We start from the raw sequence: 22,239 nt of genomic DNA on the forward strand, positions 1-22,239 counted from the left end.
ATAGTCATATTGAAAGCCAGCCCATTCTCTACCGTTAACCAGGAAAGCTGACGGTGCATACTGATCGTATTTGTTCTTATGGGACAGTGGCATACTAACCTGGCAGATCTGTTTTGGGCAGTTTGTAATTTCTTAGTCACCTGTCCCACAATGTGTGCAGGGACACACATGAGTCTGCCTGCATTATTCACATTCTGTCACTTAAAGCTCCATACTTCCAGTCTGACATGTAGACCAAGAAAACAGGCCACAGAAGCACGTTTATTTTGTCTAAACAACCTCCCATCTTTCTTTCAGCTACTGTTAAAGGAGATGGAGGGATTGCTGGGATGCTGGAGGAGCTTTCTTCTACCCCTTTCAATTGATCCTGAGCTCTCCAGACACACCAAGCAGCTTTGCAGAGCTTTGTCTGCAAAGGGGGTGACGGTCAGCGAGGAAATGTTGAAGGTGAGGTGTTGATTTTAGCTTTAGCGTTTAGCAACAGCATCTGACCTTCTGCTTTGTGTTGGTTACAAAGCAGCAGGAAAAAGAGCAAAGCAACAACCAGAACTCCTAATTTTTATGTTTCAGGCTGTGCTGTCTGCCTCTCCTGTGCTCTCCCAAGACGACCTGAAGAGATTTTCTCGGGGATTTTCTTCACAATGGGACACGGAGTGCGAGCAGCTTCTCCTCACAGCAGTGTCCCAGCTCCAAGACCAAGAGGTTTCTAAAAAGCCACGTGGTCACGTAGTTCTCATCCTGGACAAGGTTTGTTCATCAAAGAGATACTTCTATATTTTTCAACCTGGACTCAATTTTTCAATAAATCAGACTTTGTTTGTATAGCACTTTTCATACAAGAGAAATGTAACACAAAGTGCTTCACATAAAACATTTTTTTTAAAAAGGAATAAAAAATAAAATAATAATAATAAAACATAGAAACAAGCAAGCATCCTCCACCCCTGACCCTCAATCCAACCCATCTCAATATAAACAAAGCACAAACTGAGGAAGTGCCATCTCAACGTTGAGCAGTGAGAAAACACTGAAGCCAGGTTAGAAATTAATTAGATAAAATAAATAAAAATGAAGTAAGGTCAGATAAAATAAAGTGTAAATAATAATAATCACAAATAAAGCTAGATAAAAAAGATAATGATGATAAAAATAAATAATTAAAAAGTAAAGCATGAATACATTTTTTTTAATAGACTAATAAACTATAGCAAATAAATAAAAGAGGAGATGTTGTAACACTAAGATGCATGAGCAGAAAAATATTTAAAAATGGTTCAAGTAAAAGCCAAATTAAAAAAAGAAGTCTTAAGTTTGCTCTTAAAAATATGAACCATCTCTATTTTTCCACGTTTTAAGGTAGAAAAAAATGACGGTGCACAGTTGTACCGAAGGATTAGGTTATCGCCAGTTTCACAGCTGCTGGCTGCCGCACACTCGCTCACTACTAGACCAATTAAAAAATGTTTTGTCTCCATTAGTCTAGTCATGAAATCATGGGAATATTGGCTCTAGGTTGCAAAATACTAAGTTTTGATTTGCACATAGAGGGGCTTTTTTGGGAGAGGAAATGCTTCCAAAAGCACTGTCCCAGCATGTCCTTTATGAAGTAGGACAATGCTTAAACATAGAGGTATATCGCCTTCTGTCCTGCTTCCTTTGCAGTACCTTCAGAAGCTGCCGTGGGAGAGCATCTCCATCTTAAGGTCTCGCTCTGTCAGCAGGATGCCTTCTCTGCACTCACTGATTGGACTGAGCATTCAGAAAGAGGTAAGAAGAAGCTCTGTTAGTGGGGTGCAGATGGAATTTACTCAACAGTTAAATTCATTGGTGGTTATGGATATTGTTAATTAAATCTTCCCTTTTAGACTGACTCTAAGTCCATCCTGAAGCAAGGTGTGAACACAAAGCAAGTGTTTTATGTGCTGGACCCTGATGCCAATTTAGGAAACTCTCAAGACCGATTCAAGGAATGGTTTACCAGGTGAGACAAACAGTGACAGTCAAAATTTGAATGTTTGTCTTTCCGTCACCTGACTGGTTTCTCTCCATTTACTACATTCCTGTTCTCACTAAAGCCAACTGGATTGGGATGGTGTGTGTGGAGTTGCTCCTGATTCGGGTCAGCTGGAAGAAGCTGTTGCTACAAAGGATTTATACATGTAAGTTTGTGATCTTAAGTTTCCTCATAGGGAACAGAACGCTAAAAGATGTTTACAATTATAGGTAAGAATATTGATTCAAAATCATTCAGATTGTTGTAGCAGATTATAACTGAAACAATTGGTCATCAAAATTGTTGCCTGTTGGTCAACTATTTGAATATTCAATAAGCAGAAATGTTTACTATTTTATGACATTTTATTGACCAAGCGATTAATCGTTTGAATTTGCAGATCAATCGAATGAAATGAACTGCAGCCCTATAACAGAGCGTTGTCTGTTCAAACTGTGACAGAAGTCACACGAACAAGTCAGTTTGCTTAAAAGGAAAAAAAAATTAAACACTTTATTATTATCTAAAAATACATTCACTTTGTTCTATATTTAAATAATACTTTATTACATACATTATTTATTGCATGGAATGACCATTTGTATATCAATTTCTCACCCTTCCCAAACACATGCATTCTCTCTAAAGCCATAATATTTAAGATGCTATTACACAAACCGCCTCATGCTTTTGAAGACACACTACTCATCTGAATATGTGTGGGAATAAGGGAGCTTACAACTGGATTAATTAGACTTTAATTATACTGCACAAGCTGTGTGAGTTTGAAATGGGTTTGTTATGTGAGAGAAACTGTTCTCTTCAAGAACTCAAAGAAGCACGGATTCAGCAATTGGCAAACAGATTATATTCCTTTCAGCTCTTTAATTTGATACCGTGTTTTACTTACAATCCTCTGTTTATGTTTGTTATCCCGGGATGTTCTAGTTACGTAGGTCACGGTGCAGGCGCACGTTTCCTCGACAGCCAGGCAGTCCTGAAACGGCAGATGAGAGCAGCTTCCCTGCTGTTTGGCTGCAGTAGTGCTGCTCTGGCAGTGCGCGGTGATCAGGAAGGACAAGGCATCATCCTCAACTACCTCATGGCAGGCTGGTGAGATATTTTTCTTCACTTATAGTTGAATATGAATCACTTTATAATGTCCTATTAATACATTTCTATTTTCCCTCCTCCTTAGCCCTTTCGTTTTGGGAAACCTGTGGGATGTTACTGATCGGGATATTGATCGCTTCACCAAAGCCTTGTTGGAGTCCTGGTTATCTGCTGGATCTGGAGCTCCACTCCTGGATTATATGGGCCCCTCACGTCAGGCCACACACCTCAAACACCTCATAGGAGCTGCACCTGTGGTCTATGGCTTACCAGTTCACCTGCAGTAGAGGGGCTGGTAAACCAAACCTCTAATAAAAACGAGATGTAAACAATCTATACAGTATGTTAGTGTAAAGTGTAATTTCATCATCAAGCGAGCTGCAGGACATGACTTTATTTTAAAGTTGAATCTGTTTTTTTGCAGGTTTTGGCAAGATTAAAGTCCTGTCTTTTCTTTATTTAAACCAATGCTTACATTTTTTAAACAAGTGTTTTTATTCTGTGATGAAATATCTTGCTCATTTTAAAGTGTTTTAAAGCACTTTTAATGTGTTGATTTAACATTTTTTCTAAATAAAGGTGTTCTAATATAATGGCAGTATCTGTGTTATTGAAATTGGTTAGAGCTGAAAACATTGTTTATATCATTATCTTCTCCAAAATAGGAGCATGTGCTGTGTGAACTGTGAACAAGTTGCTATAATTTGGATTAAAACCAATTTACTGTAGGAGCAAGATAGATCTGACAACAACACAAACTGATATTGTTTAACAACCATGTGGGGTCAGCAACACTTTCCATAATAGAGCCAAAGAAGAGGATTCTACCTGGAGCTGCTAAACATCTTTGAGCCTTTTAATGAAAGCAGTTTGTCAATTTCTCACCACAGATCAAGCATACCGATGAGCAAGATGCACTGATGGGGAAAGAAAATAAATCTGTTTTCCTGAGACCTTTCTTTTAAAAAAAAAAATTGAGATCTATAGCAATAGATTGGCAAATCAGTATTAGGCAAAGAGGCACGTGAGTTTTTTTTTAAACATTTGGGAAATGTAAAGATCACTGTAGGCTGAAAACGATAAATGGGATTTAAAATGCAAACATAACTTTTCTTTTAAATTAATTTCCATATAGCTGTTTGGTCAAAACAACAGGTTGCCTACCCCTGCTGTTACAGCTGATTTTATTTATTTATTCATTTTTTACTTTTTGAGGATTTTTTTTTTTTTGAGCAGTTGCCTGCTCGGGCCCTAATAAAAAGGGGAAAACAATTGAGAACACATTATGCACATGATGATGAATCTCAACCCAATACCTTTGAATAATTTGACAGTTCCAGAAAACATGGAAATGATTAGCTCCTTCTATACCAGACCTCCAGCAGGCATATCCAGCTCCACTGTATCTTTTTTGAGCTGGTGTAATGAAAAAACGCATAATATTTTTCCAACAAAATTTGTTCTAGCTGATTTAATAAACAGTGCTGGTAAAGAAGCAGGTGTAGTTCGTGTTCTGTCCACAGCGGGGAGCAGTGTCAGAAAAGTGATCGCCAGTCTCGTCACCCGGAAACACATTCACGCAGGGTCACTTGGCAACGCGCTTCCAACATGGCGGTGAATCTCACAGATCTCTCCCTGCCTCAATTAGAGGGACTGAAAACCCAACTAGATCAGGTAATATGAAAACCTTTAGTGTATATTAATTGTGAGTGTGTTGAGCTATGTTGACTTCATTAGGGCGATGGTCTGAATTAAAACTGGAGGTTTTCTTCAGATGTGCAGCTAGCTAGCACATCTGAAGCTAACCGTACGAACGGTCATTAATTATTCGACACACAAGGCGTGTGAACTGATCACTTTATCTGTTCTTCATCGTGTTGCACACTTCAACAGCAGCGATAAAATGGCTTTGAAATGTTATATGTGGGCACTTTTAGTTGTTCATATAGTAGTTTAGTGCGTTTGAGTTGACGACTAGCGGTACATTGTTGTTGAATGGGACAGCTGACAGGTGTGGTCACTTTATTATTCTAACGGCCGCTGTTTGTACATGTCAATGTTTGTTTTTTTAAGCCTGCAAAGTTTGATTTCTTCATTAGAATATAATTATTTCTACCTCATAGTATCAGAAGGTTGTAAATGCGGACACGCCTTTTTTATATATAATTTATTTTTACACTTATTAAAGACAGCATAATGGCTACATATAGGACATACAAGTGCGACAGAACCAATAACGACAAGGCTCTTCAATCAAAATAGGGCTGACGTATTTAAATATTATATACGGTCATAGAAAAAAAATATTAGACCAGTGTTTTCATAATTTTCATGTTCATTTTAATGCCTGGTACAACTAAAGGTACATTTGTTTGAACAAATATAATGATAACAACAAAAATAGCTCATAAGAGTTTAGTTTAAGAACTGATATCTAGCCATTTTTCACAGTTTTCTTTATAATAACCAAAAACATTATCAAGAAAACCACTTAAAATAGCAAAAAAACAACAACATTTGAAACAAGAATAAAAATCTGCAATTAAATGTTCTTTTGTGTGTAAACTTCAGGATGTTAGACCAAAATTCTCAACATAAGAAAATTGCTAAATAAATTTGAAACATTTTAATTTTTACAAAATGAGCAGTCAGACTCATTGCCCTGTTTATACTGCTGAAGGAAAGATTTTGCTGGGTAGAATCTGTGAATTAATTTAAATGTTACTTTATTAGAAATTATAAGAAACACTTTAGAGGAGAGGACCAGACTTTTCTCCAAGGCACATTCTCTATTGTACCACTTAAACATGCGGGTATGTAATTGTATACATGTTAATGTTTTGCAGGAGATCGAGTTCTTGACGTCGTCAATAGGTCAGCTCAAAGTTGTCCAGACAAAATATGTTGAAGCAAAAGATAGTATGAACGTCCTGAACAAAAACAACAAAGGTGAGTAAAATGTGTTTAATGACTTTCTGCCCCAGCAGTCTTTTAACAGAGTGACTGGAATGAGTGATAAAAACATGTTTAGCTCAACAGTGGCTCTTCATTCGGTATGATAGATAAGGCTACCTGCTTCTTATATCTTGAAATGGTGATAATCGATGCATATAGAAAACCCTGAGCAGCTTAGTCTCTGTTATCATCCCCTCTAGAGTGCTTACTTTGCATCAGTGTGTTGCATGGAGTTCTGTGCTTTAAGTTTGCATCATAAAATGATCCCCCGCATCTTTAAATCTGCAGCTAAAGTTGATCATTTGTTAATTTTTCCCTCTTTCTCTCCTCTGTCCTACAGGGAAAGAACTGCTCGTGCCTCTTACCAGCTCTGTATCCTTCAGAACAACCAGAATAATGTTTTGCTGATATAAGTGTAATGTGCTTTAAATTAAGTTGTGTCTCTTGAGACATGCATACTTTTCCTTGACGTTTCTTCTTCTCAGATGTACGTCCCTGGAACATTAAATGACGTGGAAAATGTTTTAGTCGACGTGGGGACAGGATACTATGTTGAAAAGGCAAATATATTGACATTTGAAAGTCCATAAATCATTTAATCTTTTACTGAGATGAACCATCTAATGTTACATTTTATTTATCTGTGTATGTCTCTGCAGAGTGTGGAAGACTCGAAGGCATTCTTCAAACGCAAAATAGACTTCCTCACAAAGCAGATAGAGAAAATTCAGCCAGCCCTTCAGGAAAAACATGCTATGAAACAAGGTAAACTGCTTTTTTTAATATAGATATATTTTTCTTCTTATTGTTTCACTAAATATTAAAATATCTGGCTTTGAATATCGAAAAATGTGCTGATGCTATAATTCCTTTGCATTTTAACTAATATAATTGATATGTTATATCATTAATATGTTTAAGTTAAATACTAGCTATTTTACATTGGGGTTTATTTGCAAATCATTAAAAACGTATATTCACTCAACTTACATATACTTTTACTAAAATGTAATGCTTTGTTATTTACTCATTTTTATGTGCAGTTCTCTTGTAAATTATTTGGATTTTTATTGACAATTTTCCAACTACTATTTATTTTACACATTGTGTTCTTTCCTACAGCTGTGATTGAAGTGATGAACGTGAAGATCCAGCAGCTACAACAGAGCCAGCAGGGATCACAGATGGTCGGACCCACCAAGGCTTAATGACAACACCTGTTTGAACTCTTCATGATTGGGTCGGGGTGGATTTTTAAGTTTGTGTGCACATAACTCACACCTGCTGTTGTAGAACAAGACAATGCCCTCCACCATTAAAACGAAGGCATGTTACGTAAATATTTCCCTTTTTGATTGTTTCTATCTGAAGTCAGTGCACAAACCTTGTCACCAGTAAATTTTAAGTTGGCCTTTGTCATGTTAAAGCAGTCATGTGTACTTGGTCAAATTTAAGTGAATTTAATTGGGTGTTCGATTAGGTTGCATAATTAAAGAGGTTGCTGTACATTCAAGAAACATTGTTGTTGTTTTTTGTTGTTGTGTATTTATCAGTGGGGTCCACTACAAAGACCTTTGTAAGCATTTTTCCAAATGTCAGTTAATGCATCTTCTTTAACGCAAGTTTTAAGGCCCTGCAGACATACACAGGTGTTTTCACTTATAAGTAGTGTATTAGACTGCTCTGGAATAAGGCGGTGAGAGCTACGATAGATAGATAGATAGATAGATAGATAGATACCCACCCACCCACCTACCTTTGGGAGGAGACCACGGAAATTCTGATTCCAGCAGCAGTATAGCACCACATAACAAATGATAAAAGGCTAAAAGGTCACACACTTCACACTAAAGATAATACCAATCGTAAGTAATGTGTGTATGTATATATATATATATATATATATATATATATATATATATGGTGCACTGCTGGTGAACCCACAGATGACTCCACCTCTTCTCAGGTGTGGCTGTGTTCAGTCAGTGACCTCATGTTATTCTCTCTCTGCACATTGTCATCACAGACCAGACCAGCCTGTTCAGTGACAGACTGCTGCTCCCAAGGACCAACACCAACAGGCTGGAAAACTCCTTTTTGTCCCATGTCATCGAACTGTACAACTCCAATTTTGACACAGGGGGTGGGAGAAGGGCAGGACAAGGACTGCTGGGCTGCACATCTGTTTCTCATGTTTTTATGGATCCTTTCATTATTTTATTTATACATTTCTATAAATTTCATATATATATATATATATATATATATATATATATATATATATATGTTGTACAGTTCAATGGCACAGGACAAAGGAGTTTTCCAGCCTGTTTGTGTTGGTCCTTGGGAGCAGCAGTCTGTCACTGAACAGGCTGGTCTGGTCTGTGATGACAATGTGCAGAGAGAGAGTGCTCCAAGCCTTTAAGGCATCTGTGACTGCATGAGTGCAGAGTAGTTATACTTAGTTGGATTAGCACTAATTTATACTTAGTGCTTGCTGTGCAAATCCGTTATAGTCCAACAATTTATATCATCTTATATCAAGACATGCTTATTACATTTTCCACACAAACAGCCTTTAATTCTTCTGTTTTCTGTTTTCATGTATAAATTCCCAAAAACTGAAACCAAACCTTCATGCATCTTCTGGCAATTGTATTCTCTAAAAGTATGATTGTTGAACATTGGGTTATTTTAAAATGGTTTAAATTGAACTTGATCTTTTAAAAATCTTCACAGTGTGTATTATCAGCTGTACTTTACAGTACTTTATCAGCCTTGAACTGTTCTGCCCTTTTTCCGTAACACTTTATAAAAAGATTACAAATTACATACTTGAGAAATGCTCAACTAATGTATAACTCATGATGACTTAATACATAAATAAATGCATGATGTGTTAGCAATCCCTGTTGCTCACCATACATAACGGATGAAGTGAGTATGACTGAGTAGTTTACACTTAATGGATCATCAGTTCAGGAATGTTACTTCATGCATTTCCTGATATGCAAACAAATTAGCTGTCAAGGTTAAAGGTTAAATATATTTATAACCCCTGCAATTTGTCTAAAAGCAGAACAAAATGGTTAAAATTATTCAATCCAGTCTCCTTTAATTTGTCAATTGGCACCTTTTGTTTTTTGTTCATAGTCACCTATGGTGCTACACTATTCTTGTCCCAACAACAAACTCATTAAAAAACAACAACCCTATTATCCATTATGTTTATAACACAATTTTGTCAACAATGTCATAATTATTATAAAAGCATAATGTAGCTTGTTCCACACTATCTGTGACGATCTGAAAAACAACAACGTTGTAATGATATTTTCATGCATTTAAAAGTCATGGCAGCAAATATCACAGTTTGATTTGTATAACATCTAACTCCGAATAGAAAGTGAACATGCAGAGTGGGGGGAAAAAAGATAAGTTTAAACCTCTGAAGTCCAGGAGACTTTGCTTCAAATTTGTCAACTTCCTATGCATTCATTTCTGTCTCTGTTTAGCATCTTTCAGTCTATCCTTATACATCACATGCATGGCTCCTTTTTCTCGACACAAACTTGGCTATCAGTCAGATTTTTCATTTTATTTTAATTAAAGTATAAAGCTGCCAGGAACCAAAAATACAAATAAAAGACACAGGTTTCTATGGAAATGTACCATTTTTATTTTTATTTTTACCATTTATACACACAAAAACAGCAGAACAAATAATAAAACTACAAACAGTCTTTTTGCATGTAAATTAAAAATAGTAATATCTTTCATTGTAGAAAGAAAATTCACATTTTAAAAATGGACTGGAAACATAAATGGCACACTGTGAAAGCTCCTATGATTGCACTTTCAACTGGCTTTCTCAGCTTGTCGACATCATCATATATAAATAAAGTTATAACTGTAAATAAAACGTGTACTTTCAATAACTAGATGGACTCCAGAGGGTTAAAGACACAGTTCTCGGCTGTGGACTCGAGCTGCTGCTGAAGGACGAAAGTTTGCCCGTGTCACAGTGTGTGCGGGGTCGTGTCCTCCTGGCTGGGTGGTGAGCACCGTGGAGGCGGAGTGCAGCCTGTCGGGACTGAGGGACGGACGGACGGTGGCAGACAGAAGACGCAGGCTGCTGTCACATGCTGGATGAGCGGCGCCTCGAAGCGGACTTGAAGGGATGCGGAATTGAGCTTAAATAGCACATTTGTCGAATGGAGGATGTTTTGTTTTACTTAAACATTGAAACAACTGTTAGTGTTATAAATTAGAAGCTTTTTGACTCCGCGCGGACGCACCGAGCACGTTCGTTTGAATATCGTTACCGGGGAGACGGTTACGACAACTGGCCACTCTGAACTCGTGCGGTCAACATTTGTGAGGAGTTGAAGCAAAGAATAAAACCAACTGGGGGATCAAATCTACCGTAGCTGAGGAGGACATCATACAAAGGCGAGGATCGAAGCAGCATGGTGAGTTCTGGGCCTGGGAGAGGACACGCTAGCTAACAACCTGTTTGCGTCCTCCTCCCTTTTGACTCGTGTTGTGTGAAGCCCGAGTAAAATGCTTTACTACACTTACACTAGTAACTTTTAGCTGCTTATTAGCATTCATGCTCTGAAAACCGACTTCTTTTATTTACACGGACAGTAAATCATATGTTACTATCAACTTGTCAAACAAATTAGCTTAGTGTAGGACAAGTGAGGCCGGTTCCAACTGGTCTGCTAGTAAACTTAAGCTAGTTAGCTAAAGGCAGGTATTTATGGAGTCGGCAGTCACAATATGGTAACGTTAGAGTACCAAACAAGCTTACCCTGCTAACACGTGTTATGGAAGGTATTACATAGGAGAAATGGACATTTGGCTGCATTACAAGCGGCTCTAAATATATAGTTTGATGTATTTACGTTTCATGTGTAGCGACTAAATACTACACGTGATTTGTGTTAAATGTTAGCTGTTACACAACTGTAGCTATACGGCTATCAGAGTTCCGTGATAAAGGTCATGGCAAAACGCCGCGGAGACGGTAACTTAGAAAGGAGAACAATGTGGGCATGATGTAGTTATTGATTAACCAACCACAAACGCTTCTTATCTAGCATTCACTTTTATTTAGTCGGACATGGTTAGAAGTTAATTTGAATATCGTCGCAAATGGTTGTGTGGGCACGTCGGGCACCATGTGCTCTTTTCTTCCCGACCCCCAGAGCAACGCGGTTCTGCTCTAGCGCAAACACATAGCCACTGAATTGTAAGCACATTTGGGTTAGTTTGGACTGAAAGGTTGCAGGACACGATTCGTGTATTTGATTAGCATCAGTGACTGTAGCACACTCGAGGGTTTCTAATGGATGACAGGTCAAAATGCCTTGGTGAAGTCACGCTGAGGCTGAGAGGCGGACTTGCGCCATGTATGGTAACATGTGACCGTTTGAGAGGCGGGGTAAGAGAGATAAGGAAGCCAATGAAAACTCAATGTTAGATGTTTGGGTGTGAAAAGCTGAGGCCTTTCAAGGGTGCAAAACTGCTTTATGGGATCTCGGATGAACCAGCTTCATTCATTGGATTGGCTATGATGTAGTAAGGGAGTCAGTTATGAATGCTGTGCTGTTATTTTGAGGTATGATGTTGAGTTGTAGTAACTAAGGAATGTGTGAATAACTAGGTTTCTAATATAAATTATATGAATCTGATGCATGTCCTTGTTTTAGATTTATGTCGCTATTTTGAGCAACAGATGTTATACAAATAATCTTGTTTGAAGAGTGAACTTTAAGCAATGATTCTCAAGAGGGTGTTTATTTGATAATTTGTTCTTTTGTAGTGTGAAGTTGCTTATGCAAAGATGCTTTGTTTGTAGTTTGTACAAAACACCATTTAACATTTCCACCCTGCACAACTGTTAGAAACTAAAACGGTTTTGATACACTTTTTTTCTCCCCCTCATGTCTAAAATAATTTGCATAGCAGTGAACTCCACACATCTGCGTGTTAGACTTAACACATTATATCCCATTATTTAAAATCTCACTGTTTCAAAAACAAACAAATCAAAATACTGCTTTCCTACTCAAACGTCATTATTGTGTTTCTTGTTACTTTCTTTGTATTATATGTACCCCAAACTATTTTCTGCAACTCACAGTATTTTCTCATAAATATGCAGGTTACCACAAAGGGAGCAGGTCTGAACCCCAATGCTAAAGTTTGGCAGGAGATCCCTGCACACCAGAATGACCTCCCTGAAGGGACCGATGATTCTCCTTGGCTGCTGAGCTACCCACCTCCCACTGAGATGAATGACGGTATGAGCTAATTCGGTTCTGTGTACAGAGGTTGTATCTCCATCTTCCCCCCACGTCTTTAATTTTAGCCAAATCCCTGTCCTAACTGCACTGGTACAGCACTCGCATATAGGGATAGACTCTGCGTGAAACCTATAGATGTGTATAATATTTACTTATCCTTACAGGATAATTACATACAGACAATGTATTTGAGGAAACCGTTGGCCTCTGGGTTATGCAACAAAGACAAAGCATGTTTGTTTAGAGCATTAGATGCTGTTATCTAAACATGACAGTTATTTCACAAACATTGTTCCTTCCCCCCTCTGTCTTAGGTTACCCAGATGTTCCCTCTTCAGGGGGAAAAGGCTATGATGGCGAATATCCTGATGGCACTCCTGACTATGCCCCTGTACCCACTGAGGGCATTGTGAATGGCACTGACCAATCTGACTTGGTGTATGTAGTCTTTGACCCGCAATGTGAATCAGCCACAGATGGTGATGTGTCTAAGGAACAACCAATGTCAGAAGAGAGCCGGAGAGAGTCTTTGAAGAAGCAGCTTGAGTTCTGCTTTTCTAGGTGAGAAGTGAAGCAATGTTCAACATTGTTTTTATTCAAATTGCAACTGTTTGGATGTATTTATTACACTCATATTTTCCCTTACATATTTTACTGCACATGTTATAGCATATGTATGTATTTGTCCATAGAGCAAACAAGAATAACACCAGTAATGAATATTTGAATTGGCTTAGGATGTGTTTCATAACTGTAAAGATTCAGCCAATTCCTCAGTGGAGTATATTAGTAAACCCAAAGTGATCTCATTTAGGGCAATGCAGTCATTGATTGAATTTAACTTGTAACATATTTTACAATTTGTATGTTTTGTTTTTTTTTGGCTGTTTGCAGAGAGAACCTATCTAAGGACATGTACCTGATATCCCAGATGGACAAGGATCAGTTTGTTCCCATCTGGACCATTGCTTGCATGGAGGACATCAAGGCCCTCACTACGGACATGGACCTCATTTTGGATGTACTGCGAGGTAAATATGCTGCAGTTCTGCCTGTGTTTGTTAGAAATGTTTTTTAGATTCACTGACGCTTTAGTTGATGGACAGAATAGAAAACAGAAAACTTTAAAACTCTCTGATCTTAAATGGACTTGAATCAATTTATAACAAAAAAACACCTATCACCCCATAGAACACTGACAAATATTATAATAGCTGCAAAAGCTGTAAACATAATCTGTGAAGCTATTGTTTAGAGCGGTCACCTAGTAAACTGTTGACAACAGAGCAGATGATGCAAGGATCCACCCGTCACCAGTAACAATTAAATGCAGTGTGTAACTGCTAAGATCCCCACAGCATGATGTTGCCACCACAGTGGTTTTCTGCTGATGGGTGAGGTCTCTTTAGCCATTGTGTCTGAGGTTTCTGTATAAAGTGAGAAGCTTGTTCTTGCCTGTGATGCTTCCCCTCTATTTCTGCTAAATATTTTTCCAGTGTAAACCCCGAAGGGTGTTTTTAGCTTAACAGTCTGATCTGTTTGCTGTTCATGTTTTTGTTTTTTTTTCAATCCAAGTTTTCCTGTGTTGATAAGGACACTGAGAAAGCTGAGCAGAATTGGCACTCAGTGTTTGTAGTTGTATGTTCTCAAACGGCACACTATGTAGGTGTATTTGGGGCTCTAAGTTACGTAGAGAAGATGAGAACACTTAATTGAGGTTGTGTCCTTTTTACAGCCTCTCCTACGGTGCAAGTTGATGAAGCTGGAGAGAAGGTTCGGCCGAACCACAGTCGCTGCATCATTATACTGAGAGAGGTACCAGAGACTACACCAGTTGAGGTAAAGAAAGTTCCATACTACATACTAAAAACAGTCCTACACAAGACCCACCCATCTACAGTAAATCCTACAAGCGAGGTGCTCCGACATGCTCAGACTTGCTCAGGCTTTGATCAGATACAGACAGTGCTGCGTAGTACCTGACTTAATACATTTTGTTGTTTGCTACATTTAACCCACCCTTTTTACACACCAGTGAACACACCATGCTTAGAAGAAACTTTGTGGATTAATTTGTTGTCGTGGGTATATATCAGTGCTTATTGACAAGCTATTATTATAAAACATGCAGGTTACCCGATGGAAAATGTTGTGTGAGGCAGAAATTTATAATGTATGCCTTGCATCTCTTTTACAGGAAGTGGAGGCTCTCTTTAAGAGTGAAAACTGTCCAAAAGTGTTAAGCGCCGAGTTTGCACACAACAGCAACTGGTACATAACATTTCAGTCCGACATGGATGCACAAGAGGTACGTCTCCACATCAATAAATACCAGGCTTGTTTTTGATCAACTTGCTGTATAATCATTATGTTAAAATACATTCATGTTTTTCTTTTTACAAATATAAAAATATTCATTTAGATGTAGCTGTTTTTTGCTATGGTTCCATTATTGTTTAAAACCAAAGGTAACTTCAGTGACGATTTGGATCTCATAATAAGTCCATTAGCAGGACAGTAGTTTGCTTATAGTTCAGGATAAGTGCTTTCAATAAATAATGCAACTTGTTACAGTAACTTCCTCTTATGTGCAAGTAACAAGTTTACAGTTATAAACGCTGAACATCACACAGATGCCCTGTGAGTGACTTGAAAGGGAACAAGGCAGACTTTCTTATATTCATGTGTGAACATTTGGTTGTCCTCAGGCTTACAAGTACCTAAGAGAGGAAGTGAAAACATTCCAGGGAAAACCAATCATGGTGAGTTCTGTCACTGAAATGCATAACCAGTATTTGACTATACTTAGTACACCACTCAGTTAACACTGTTTTTTCTGAATCACTGCTCAATGTTGGTTCTATTTTAGACAGTAGCATGGAACCCAGCTTGCTTTGTGTTACACAAGAATAGTTGTGTGGTCAGCTGTCACGTCTCTACTCTCTGGCTAAGCCGTAGTCCCAGGAGTGACCTTGGGATTTGTGTGTACAGAGACTTGATAAGCAAGGAGGTGTTTGTCAGAACTGTTGCCCACCTTTATCTACAGGCACATTGATATTCCTTCTTATCACATTGTGACATTTACCTTTTGTATTTCAGGCTTCTAATACATGCTTTTTCAGCTGGACTTTAAATTGACCTTGTGTGCCCCAGATAAAACAAATAGGGCTGTATTTTCAGTCCTGTCTAAACCCCAGTGATGATCAGTATCGCGCTTGGAAGGACCCATATGCACTGTGTCTGGCTGGGAGGAACTTTTAATCTGCAGCTTCTAATCAATCTATGTCTATGCTCTACCTCTACTCTCCCTCTCCCTCTCCCTCATCCTCTTTTACTCTCCCTCTCCTCCTCACTCCCTCCCCCCTTCTTTCCCCTAGTCAGTGCAGTGTTGTATGACCTAATGACCGTGAGATTATGAGATCTGAGGGGACTAAAGGACAATGGTCAGATCTAACAGAGGTGTCGCTACTTGACTTGTAGCAGTCATTACTAAATGTGTTATTTCGGTCTTCCTCCCCACAGGCCCGCATTAAGGCCATTAACACATTCTTTGGTAAGAACGGCTTCCGCAGTGTGGACTCAAGTGTGTACACTCAGCATGCCCAACCACAGGCTCAGTTTGGCTCCCCAGTCTACATGCAGCAGCCGTACAGCCCTCCGCAGCAGTACCCTGTATACCCTGTAGTGACTCCCTCCTGGAACCCTTCAGTCATGCCTTACTTTGAAACACCACTGGTAAGAACCTGAAAGTATCGTAGAATGTTTATTGTCCAGAGCATCAGAGACACTTTTATGGAGCTTCTTGTCTAATTTGATTTACCACTGCTGTTGTGATATCCAGGCGCCTTTCCCGCACAGTGGATTCATGAATGGTTACACCACTCCTGGAAACTACAAAGCAAACTCAAACTCCATCAACACCCTTCGACCAACAAGCAGAAACCAGTAGGTGCCAGTCATGATGACATAATAACTCTCAATCAACTCTCTTTAATCGAATATATATCACTTTTGAAGCATCTTAAAATATATTATTTTGCTAAAAGTATCCAAATGCGCTTTTACTTGTAAGAGGTGTCATTGATTCATAAGAAATGTGCATCCCTTGTGTATCCCAGAAACCATGGTAAGGGTCACCCTAGACCCGGAGACATACCCCCTTCTTCCTCTTTGGCTCGGGGGCCCTTGATGGATGTTCTGACTGGTCCCTTGAGTCCACAGCCCCTCCAGACATCAGGGACCACTTCAGTTTCTCTGCCCTCTTTCGGCCTTAAAGACACTACTCCACAGACCACCATACCGGGTGGATATCTGAGCGGGGCTGCACGGGGCAGGTGAGTGAATATTATCCTGCTCATTAACATAATAGGGTTGAAGATTCACAGCCTAATGCCCATTGAGGTGTGTGCTACAGATTATGAGTAATTTTAATTTTTTGTATCTTACCCTGTCACTTTGTGTTCACCTCTGAAAGTTGTGTTGTCTAGATTTTTAGTTCAGTTCCAGTCAAATGCCACCCATTGCATAGTAACTGTAACATTTAAAACCGTCTAATGTTAATTGGCTTGTTTCCATTGTAGGAGAGGAAGCCACAGAGGCATGAGGAGGAAAAGAGAAGATGAAAATACTACGGTCAGAATATTTTTTTTTATATATAATTTTCTGAGTAGACCACAGAGTTTGTATCTTGATATCAAAAAGTTGTCTGTCTGTAAAGTACTTGTGTAGCAAGCTTCACATAGTACTTATCTTATGTTTGATTAAAAATTGCAGAGGCCTGTCCCTTTGATGGAGGCTAAGATACCACCACCAAAGTTTGACCTGGCAGCTTCCAATTTTCCTCCATTGCCTGGATCTGTGGTCAGTATGCGGGGAGAAACTTTGCCTGAGATGCGTCTTTCTGATGTTGTGCGTGGTCTAAAGGTGACAAACAAGGTAAAAAAAAAAAATTCTCCTCTTTAATAGCTCTGGAGAGTGTTAGCGTCCTTTAAGTTACAGTTGTATTAATGCAAATCATTTTAAATTCTTGATCATTTCAGCCTGTGACCCAGAAGGTTAACGAAACCCGTCGCTCAAATGTCTCTGAAGAAGCTGTAAGCAAACCAGATCCTGTCACCCCGGTTGATAAACCTGCTCCAGTGACACCGGTCCCAGCGGCACAGCCATTCTTAAGGTAAACTTTACTTCAACCTTATGAAATGTCTGTACATAAAAATACCTCATACAGAAAAAATGACTTCTACTTCTTATGTCGATTTAGCATTCCGCCTCCAGAAAAGGAAGAGGATAAAGCTGTACCTGCTATTCCAAAGGAAAACATCACCTCGTCCCCACCAGCTGCCTCCCCAACCGCCTCTGAACCTGCTTCGTCCACCAGCAGCCAGTCCGTTTCTACCGAAGCACCTTCACCACCTCCCCCAACTCCAGCATCTCCAACTTCAGACCTGGTAAGGCTTGCTTTTCTCAACAGGAGTTCCACATTAGCTCACAGCAACATACCTCCCTGTTGACTCATAGGTCAGTCTGAAACCCCTGACCGTGCTTTGTTTATTGTACCAAATCACATGAAGCATAATATAAAACTGGTATGAAATTGGCTTGCTCCTTTGATTGCAGCTGGGATTCACAGCACTTTACATGGATTCATTTGTGTTTTTAGAGGCAGAAAACAAGTCAAACTAGGACTGCGCGCAGTACTGAACGGGCCCTCGCAGTACACGCGTGTCGGGGCATGCTGCCGTCGGGGTGTGTGCGTTACAGGGGCCAGTCTATACCACCCCTATGAATTTCATTGCCTTAAGTGTTATGGTCTGGGCACAGTGCCAAATATTAAATTAAACTGCCGCCAGAGCGCCACCTAGGGGCCGATCAATAAAATCTTCAAGGGTTATCCTCAGGAGAGCATTGACAATAAGTATACCAAATTTGGTGTTAATCCAACCAACCAATGTGGAGATATATCATACTTCAATTTAAAGAGCGCTGCCTAGGTAGTAACCTGAGTTTCATGTCATTCAGACACACCAATGTGGAGATATGCAACACTTCGTGTTTTGTGTTGATAATAGCGCCACCTGCAGGAAGTTGTTATTTAATAACTTGAGTATTCTTTGGGTAATCAAAATTCTTTTTTAACTTTTTGTCATGAGGGTCCATAGATGTTGTGTGCAAAGCTTGGTGCAAAACGATGAAATTGCCTAGGAGGAGTTCGAAAAAGTAGGTTTACGACATTTCGCTAATTTGCGGGAAAAAAAAACTCTAGGCGAAAATGGGTGTGGCCTGTTTTTTGAATGTGGCCTGATAACGTATGTGGGAGTTATTAGCCTAAACCCGCTTTCCTATATTATAGCGCCATCTAGTGGTGGAAATTCAGGATGACTGATGATGATTATAAAATTTTTCGCCAGGTGTGACTTATATTTAAAGTTTCATGAGTTTTGGGGTATGTTCAGGCAGTGAAAAATGCGATCATTTGGGGACAAGAAAAATAATTTAAAAAAGAATAATCATTCGAAATACAATAGGGACCTCGCAGGTCGTTGCCTGCTCGGGCCCTAATTAGTAAAAACACCTCAAGCAACTTCAAAAACTACCACTATAGCATAATCAACTTCTCAGCCATTGATCTTAGTGATAACCGTATCATTGATGTGTAATAAACACAAAATATGAAAAAAAAATGTGTTTTTTGGATAATTTATTTTACATCTTGATCTAAAATTATAACCCATTATTGTCTTACCAGGGGGAAAGGAAGCTCAGCTATGCAGAGGTGTGCCAGAGGCTGGCCAAGGAACCGCCACCAGCACAGACACCCTCTTCCTCCCCTCCTGCCTCCTCAGCCAGCCAACCCCTGCAAGAGCTCAAGGTCAACAGGGTCGAGGAGCCTCGGCCGAACTCCAAGTACACTACAGACCAACCACGGAAACCCAGAGACAACAGACCCCCTCGTCAACCTTTACGCTCCTTCAGAGGGGCGAATGGCCAAGTCAGAAACGGAGGACTGAAGAGTCGGGAGTATCAGAGAGGCCTGAACACTGGCAAACCTTTCTCCCCACACCGGGGACCCAAACGCAGTGGGAAAGAACAGAACATTCCCCCAAGGTCACCAAAATAACTAAAGAAAAAGGACCCTATAAAATATGAACAATATCAGAAATGAAAAATATATATGTAAATATATAATATATGTAAATAGACAGATGAATATATTTCATTTGACAAACCTTTTCAAAGAATCTTAATATTGTTGCTGACCTGAAATTATTGACAAAGACTGAGCAGATATCTTTAAGTACAATGAATATAGTCTGCTTACAGAATTCATAAAACATACTTTACTTAAAGTAGTATCATAACGATGTTCTCAAAAGATGCAACCATAAACAGGTTAAATCTGTAGTGTGTGTGTGTGTGAGTGTGTTTAGAGGGGCGTGATAGGGAGAAAAGATCTTGTAACTTAAATATAATGTAGTCTAACATTTAGCAAGCACTGTCAACATCCAAAATAACAGACGAGGCACATATGTTTTTTTTTTTTTGTTGGCATGTGATTTATCTTGAGTTTTTTATTTATTTTTTAAATCAAATTTGTTTTGCATCGAAGTCGAGGATATATGATTACTAATGAGGTGTAAAATGTTGAATCCGTGGCAGAGTCATAGAAACAGTGGGGTGTGAGATTAACTACAGAAGGTTTCAACTTTGATGAAAAGCATTGACGAAAGTACATCATTTATGTAGAAATGATCTACAAATTATGATTATGAGGTTGCATGGATTCAGACCATTGTATCATATAATGATTTTAATGATATATCAATGCTACTGTCATTAGACATAAGCCCTGTATTATTACTCAAGTAGATCAGCTTATTTTTGCTTTATCGCTGGATCTGATCAGTGATGTAACTCCTGTGCAAATCCATATATCTAGAAGAAGTTGTAGAGCAGTTTTGAGCCAAATAACCCACTGTTGCTGAGGGTTATTAGATGTAAGCAGGAGCAGAAAGTCTGTCTCCCTTTTTTTTATCATATGTCTAGAATCTCTGTGTCTCACAAAGCAAAATTATTGGGCTTGACTTTGATAACAGGCCCGACTTCTTATATGGATAGTGTTGCATTTTGTGTCAGGAAACTTTTAAGAGCGAGGTGATGGATCTTGAAGAATAAGCTGTCTTTAAGTGGTAACGAGGATTTGCATCTAAATTAGATGATCTGAGAGACTTCAGGAGGAAAAAAATAGATTTTCCTTCACAAGACAAAATTTTGGCTTCTTGATTTGGTGACATTGGTTAACTGCATCATTTTGATTGGTGACAAAATGTTTGAGATTAATTTTGTCCTTTTGGCATAAAACCACTTCTGAGCTTGATTTTGTAAATGTCTTATGTAGTAGCTTTTCTTCAGCGTGTGTATATACAGGTTTATTTTTGATCTGGGTTGTTGATTTTTTTTTTTTCTTGCTGTAGGTGAGTTTCATTTTCTATCAAATTGTTTTTCTTCTCATGGTATTTAATGCTTGTGTAATATTTAGTAAATTAGTGTGTAGAATAATGCCAGAAAAGATACTTGGCTATTGACAACTTCATTGGAAACTGATCAGTCAGATCAATCAGAACATTCCTGTACATGTAGTGGTGTGAACTGAAATGCACTGTGTTTTATGGGTTTAATTTAATTTAAATAGAAATTAACAAAAGATGAGTAAAGAGAGAGAAATGTATCTCTATAGATTTCCAGGATTAGTGGGATAAAACATTTCACCTTTTAGAAAAGTGTTTTGAGTCCACGGCTTGAAGGGACTCGATTGCAGTGTACAGTCTTGTGATCAGTAGTTCACTTCTCTCCTGTGTGTCTATACAGTATGTCTGTGTAAACTTGTGGGTAGGAGAGAAAGTGATTGCTTTTGCTTCAGGCTACATAGAACTATTATCTTAAACCAAACCGCTAGTGCCTTAAATGTGTTTCATTACGATATAAGGAGTGCTTAATTGTGAGCATGTCGATTTGTCACACTGAGGAAGGCTGGTTCGTTGGTTGTCAAAATATTTATTATCAGTTTATGACACTGGAAGACAATAGATCTTACCCAATGTTAATTTCAGTTTATTGTTGGTGCAGCTGCAGGGGTGGGGCTAGTTGGAGTGGAGGTTAATTTCTGTATGTGTGCATGTGTGTTTGTTACTTTGTGTCTATAATCCAGGTTATTTTGTTAGCTTGTCAATGAAATTTCAGTCTTGTATCACAACCCTGCTCACAATCAGACATGGGATTGCAGTTTTCAATCAAGTACACACTGGTTTATTAATTGATTATGATATTCCTGAGCCTGAGGTATGAAAATAAAGATTTATTTTTAAACAGCTGTGTGTTTTACTATGCGTTTGTTTGCACTATATCATATTAATGCACCTAATACAAGTTCCGTTGTAATGTAAATAAGTGTTGTAGTTTTTTTACTTTTTAGAATAATTCAGAACATTTATTGTCGGAATAATGATTTTGCATTCCTAGGCAACAATTAAAAGAAGAAAAAAAACAGCAAATGTTTATTGAATATAATGAAAATAGGTACATAGAAATAAAATAATACCATATAATAAAAATAAACTTAAAGTAGGTTATCTTCACATTACAGCATTTACTGTAACAGTTCTCAACAAGATTTCTGAATTTAAGATCTTATCAGCAAATCACATCCCATATGGTGGCAGAGCTAATTAAAGTAAATAATACCTAACAAAATCATTTCGCTTTGGTTGAAACACAAGAAATTGTGACATTTTTCCCGTACATGCTGGTGTATATCAGCCAATATTTCCTCATTGAACCGCTAATCCACTAGACAGGATTTATAAAGGG

The 22,239-nt window shown here is 38.5% G+C and overlaps 3 protein-coding genes across 6 annotated transcripts in view; all 3 read left to right on the top strand.

The window, feature by feature from the left end:
• espl1 (extra spindle pole bodies like 1, separase) overlaps positions 1–3,699 on the top strand; it is a 16,301-nt gene extending 12,602 nt beyond the window's left edge. For all 3 annotated transcript variants that reach the window (XM_059330217.1, XM_059330219.1, XM_059330218.1), the window contains exons 26-32: positions 298–447; positions 571–747; positions 1,663–1,767; positions 1,866–1,981; positions 2,076–2,159; positions 2,942–3,106; positions 3,192–3,699. In XM_059330217.1, coding sequence (XP_059186200.1) covers positions 298–447; positions 571–747; positions 1,663–1,767; positions 1,866–1,981; positions 2,076–2,159; positions 2,942–3,106; positions 3,192–3,393 — 999 coding nt within the window. In that variant the 3' untranslated portion in view covers positions 3,394–3,699. The remainder of the gene's footprint in view (positions 1–297; positions 448–570; positions 748–1,662; positions 1,768–1,865; positions 1,982–2,075; positions 2,160–2,941; positions 3,107–3,191) is intronic.
• Positions 3,700–4,631: 932 nt separating this feature from the next.
• pfdn5 (prefoldin 5) lies at positions 4,632–7,578 on the top strand. The gene is made up of 6 exons (XM_059329556.1): positions 4,632–4,780; positions 5,953–6,055; positions 6,402–6,433; positions 6,547–6,621; positions 6,721–6,826; positions 7,184–7,578. The coding sequence occupies exons 1-6, from the start codon at positions 4,715–4,717 to the stop codon at positions 7,267–7,269; spliced, it is 468 nt and encodes a 155-aa protein (XP_059185539.1). The 5' UTR covers positions 4,632–4,714; the 3' UTR covers positions 7,270–7,578.
• A 2,370-nt stretch (positions 7,579–9,948) lies between these two features.
• On the top strand, positions 9,949–19,656 carry larp4ab (La ribonucleoprotein 4Ab). Of its 2 annotated transcripts, none has more exons than XM_059329816.1 (15): positions 9,949–10,533; positions 12,234–12,372; positions 12,690–12,936; positions 13,270–13,406; positions 14,111–14,214; positions 14,573–14,683; positions 15,084–15,137; positions 15,898–16,110; positions 16,217–16,320; positions 16,494–16,709; positions 16,956–17,007; positions 17,149–17,298; positions 17,415–17,548; positions 17,636–17,822; positions 19,121–19,656. In XM_059329816.1, exons 1-15 carry the CDS (start codon positions 10,531–10,533, stop codon positions 19,490–19,492), a joined length of 2,223 nt encoding a protein of 740 aa, XP_059185799.1. In that variant the 5' UTR covers positions 9,949–10,530; the 3' UTR covers positions 19,493–19,656. The 2 variants fall into 2 exon arrangements, with proteins under 2 accessions (XP_059185799.1, XP_059185798.1); XM_059329815.1 differs by having other exon boundaries at positions 9,952–10,533; positions 17,149–17,310.
• Positions 19,657–22,239: the final 2,583 nt, after the last annotated feature.

This window comes from Centropristis striata, chromosome 3 (genome assembly GCF_030273125.1).
Source record: "Centropristis striata isolate RG_2023a ecotype Rhode Island chromosome 3, C.striata_1.0, whole genome shotgun sequence".
Taxonomy (NCBI): Eukaryota; Metazoa; Chordata; class Actinopteri; order Perciformes; family Serranidae; genus Centropristis; species Centropristis striata.

Excerpts from the sequence above, each read along its gene's own strand:
- pfdn5 (XM_059329556.1), top strand. The coding sequence starts at position 4,715 with ATGGCGGTGAATCTCACAGATCTCTCCCTGCCTCAATTAGAGGGACTG. Across the intron at positions 6,056-6,401 it reads CCTGAACAAAAACAACAAAG|GGAAAGAACTGCTCGTGCCT; the intron begins GTGAGTAAAATG and ends TCTGTCCTACAG. Across the intron at positions 6,622-6,720 it reads CAGGATACTATGTTGAAAAG|AGTGTGGAAGACTCGAAGGC; the intron begins GCAAATATATTG and ends ATGTCTCTGCAG.
- larp4ab (XM_059329815.1), top strand. Across the intron at positions 16,321-16,493 it reads CGACCAACAAGCAGAAACCA|AAACCATGGTAAGGGTCACC; the intron begins GTAGGTGCCAGT and ends TGTGTATCCCAG. Across the intron at positions 17,549-17,635 it reads GCGGCACAGCCATTCTTAAG|CATTCCGCCTCCAGAAAAGG; the intron begins GTAAACTTTACT and ends ATGTCGATTTAG.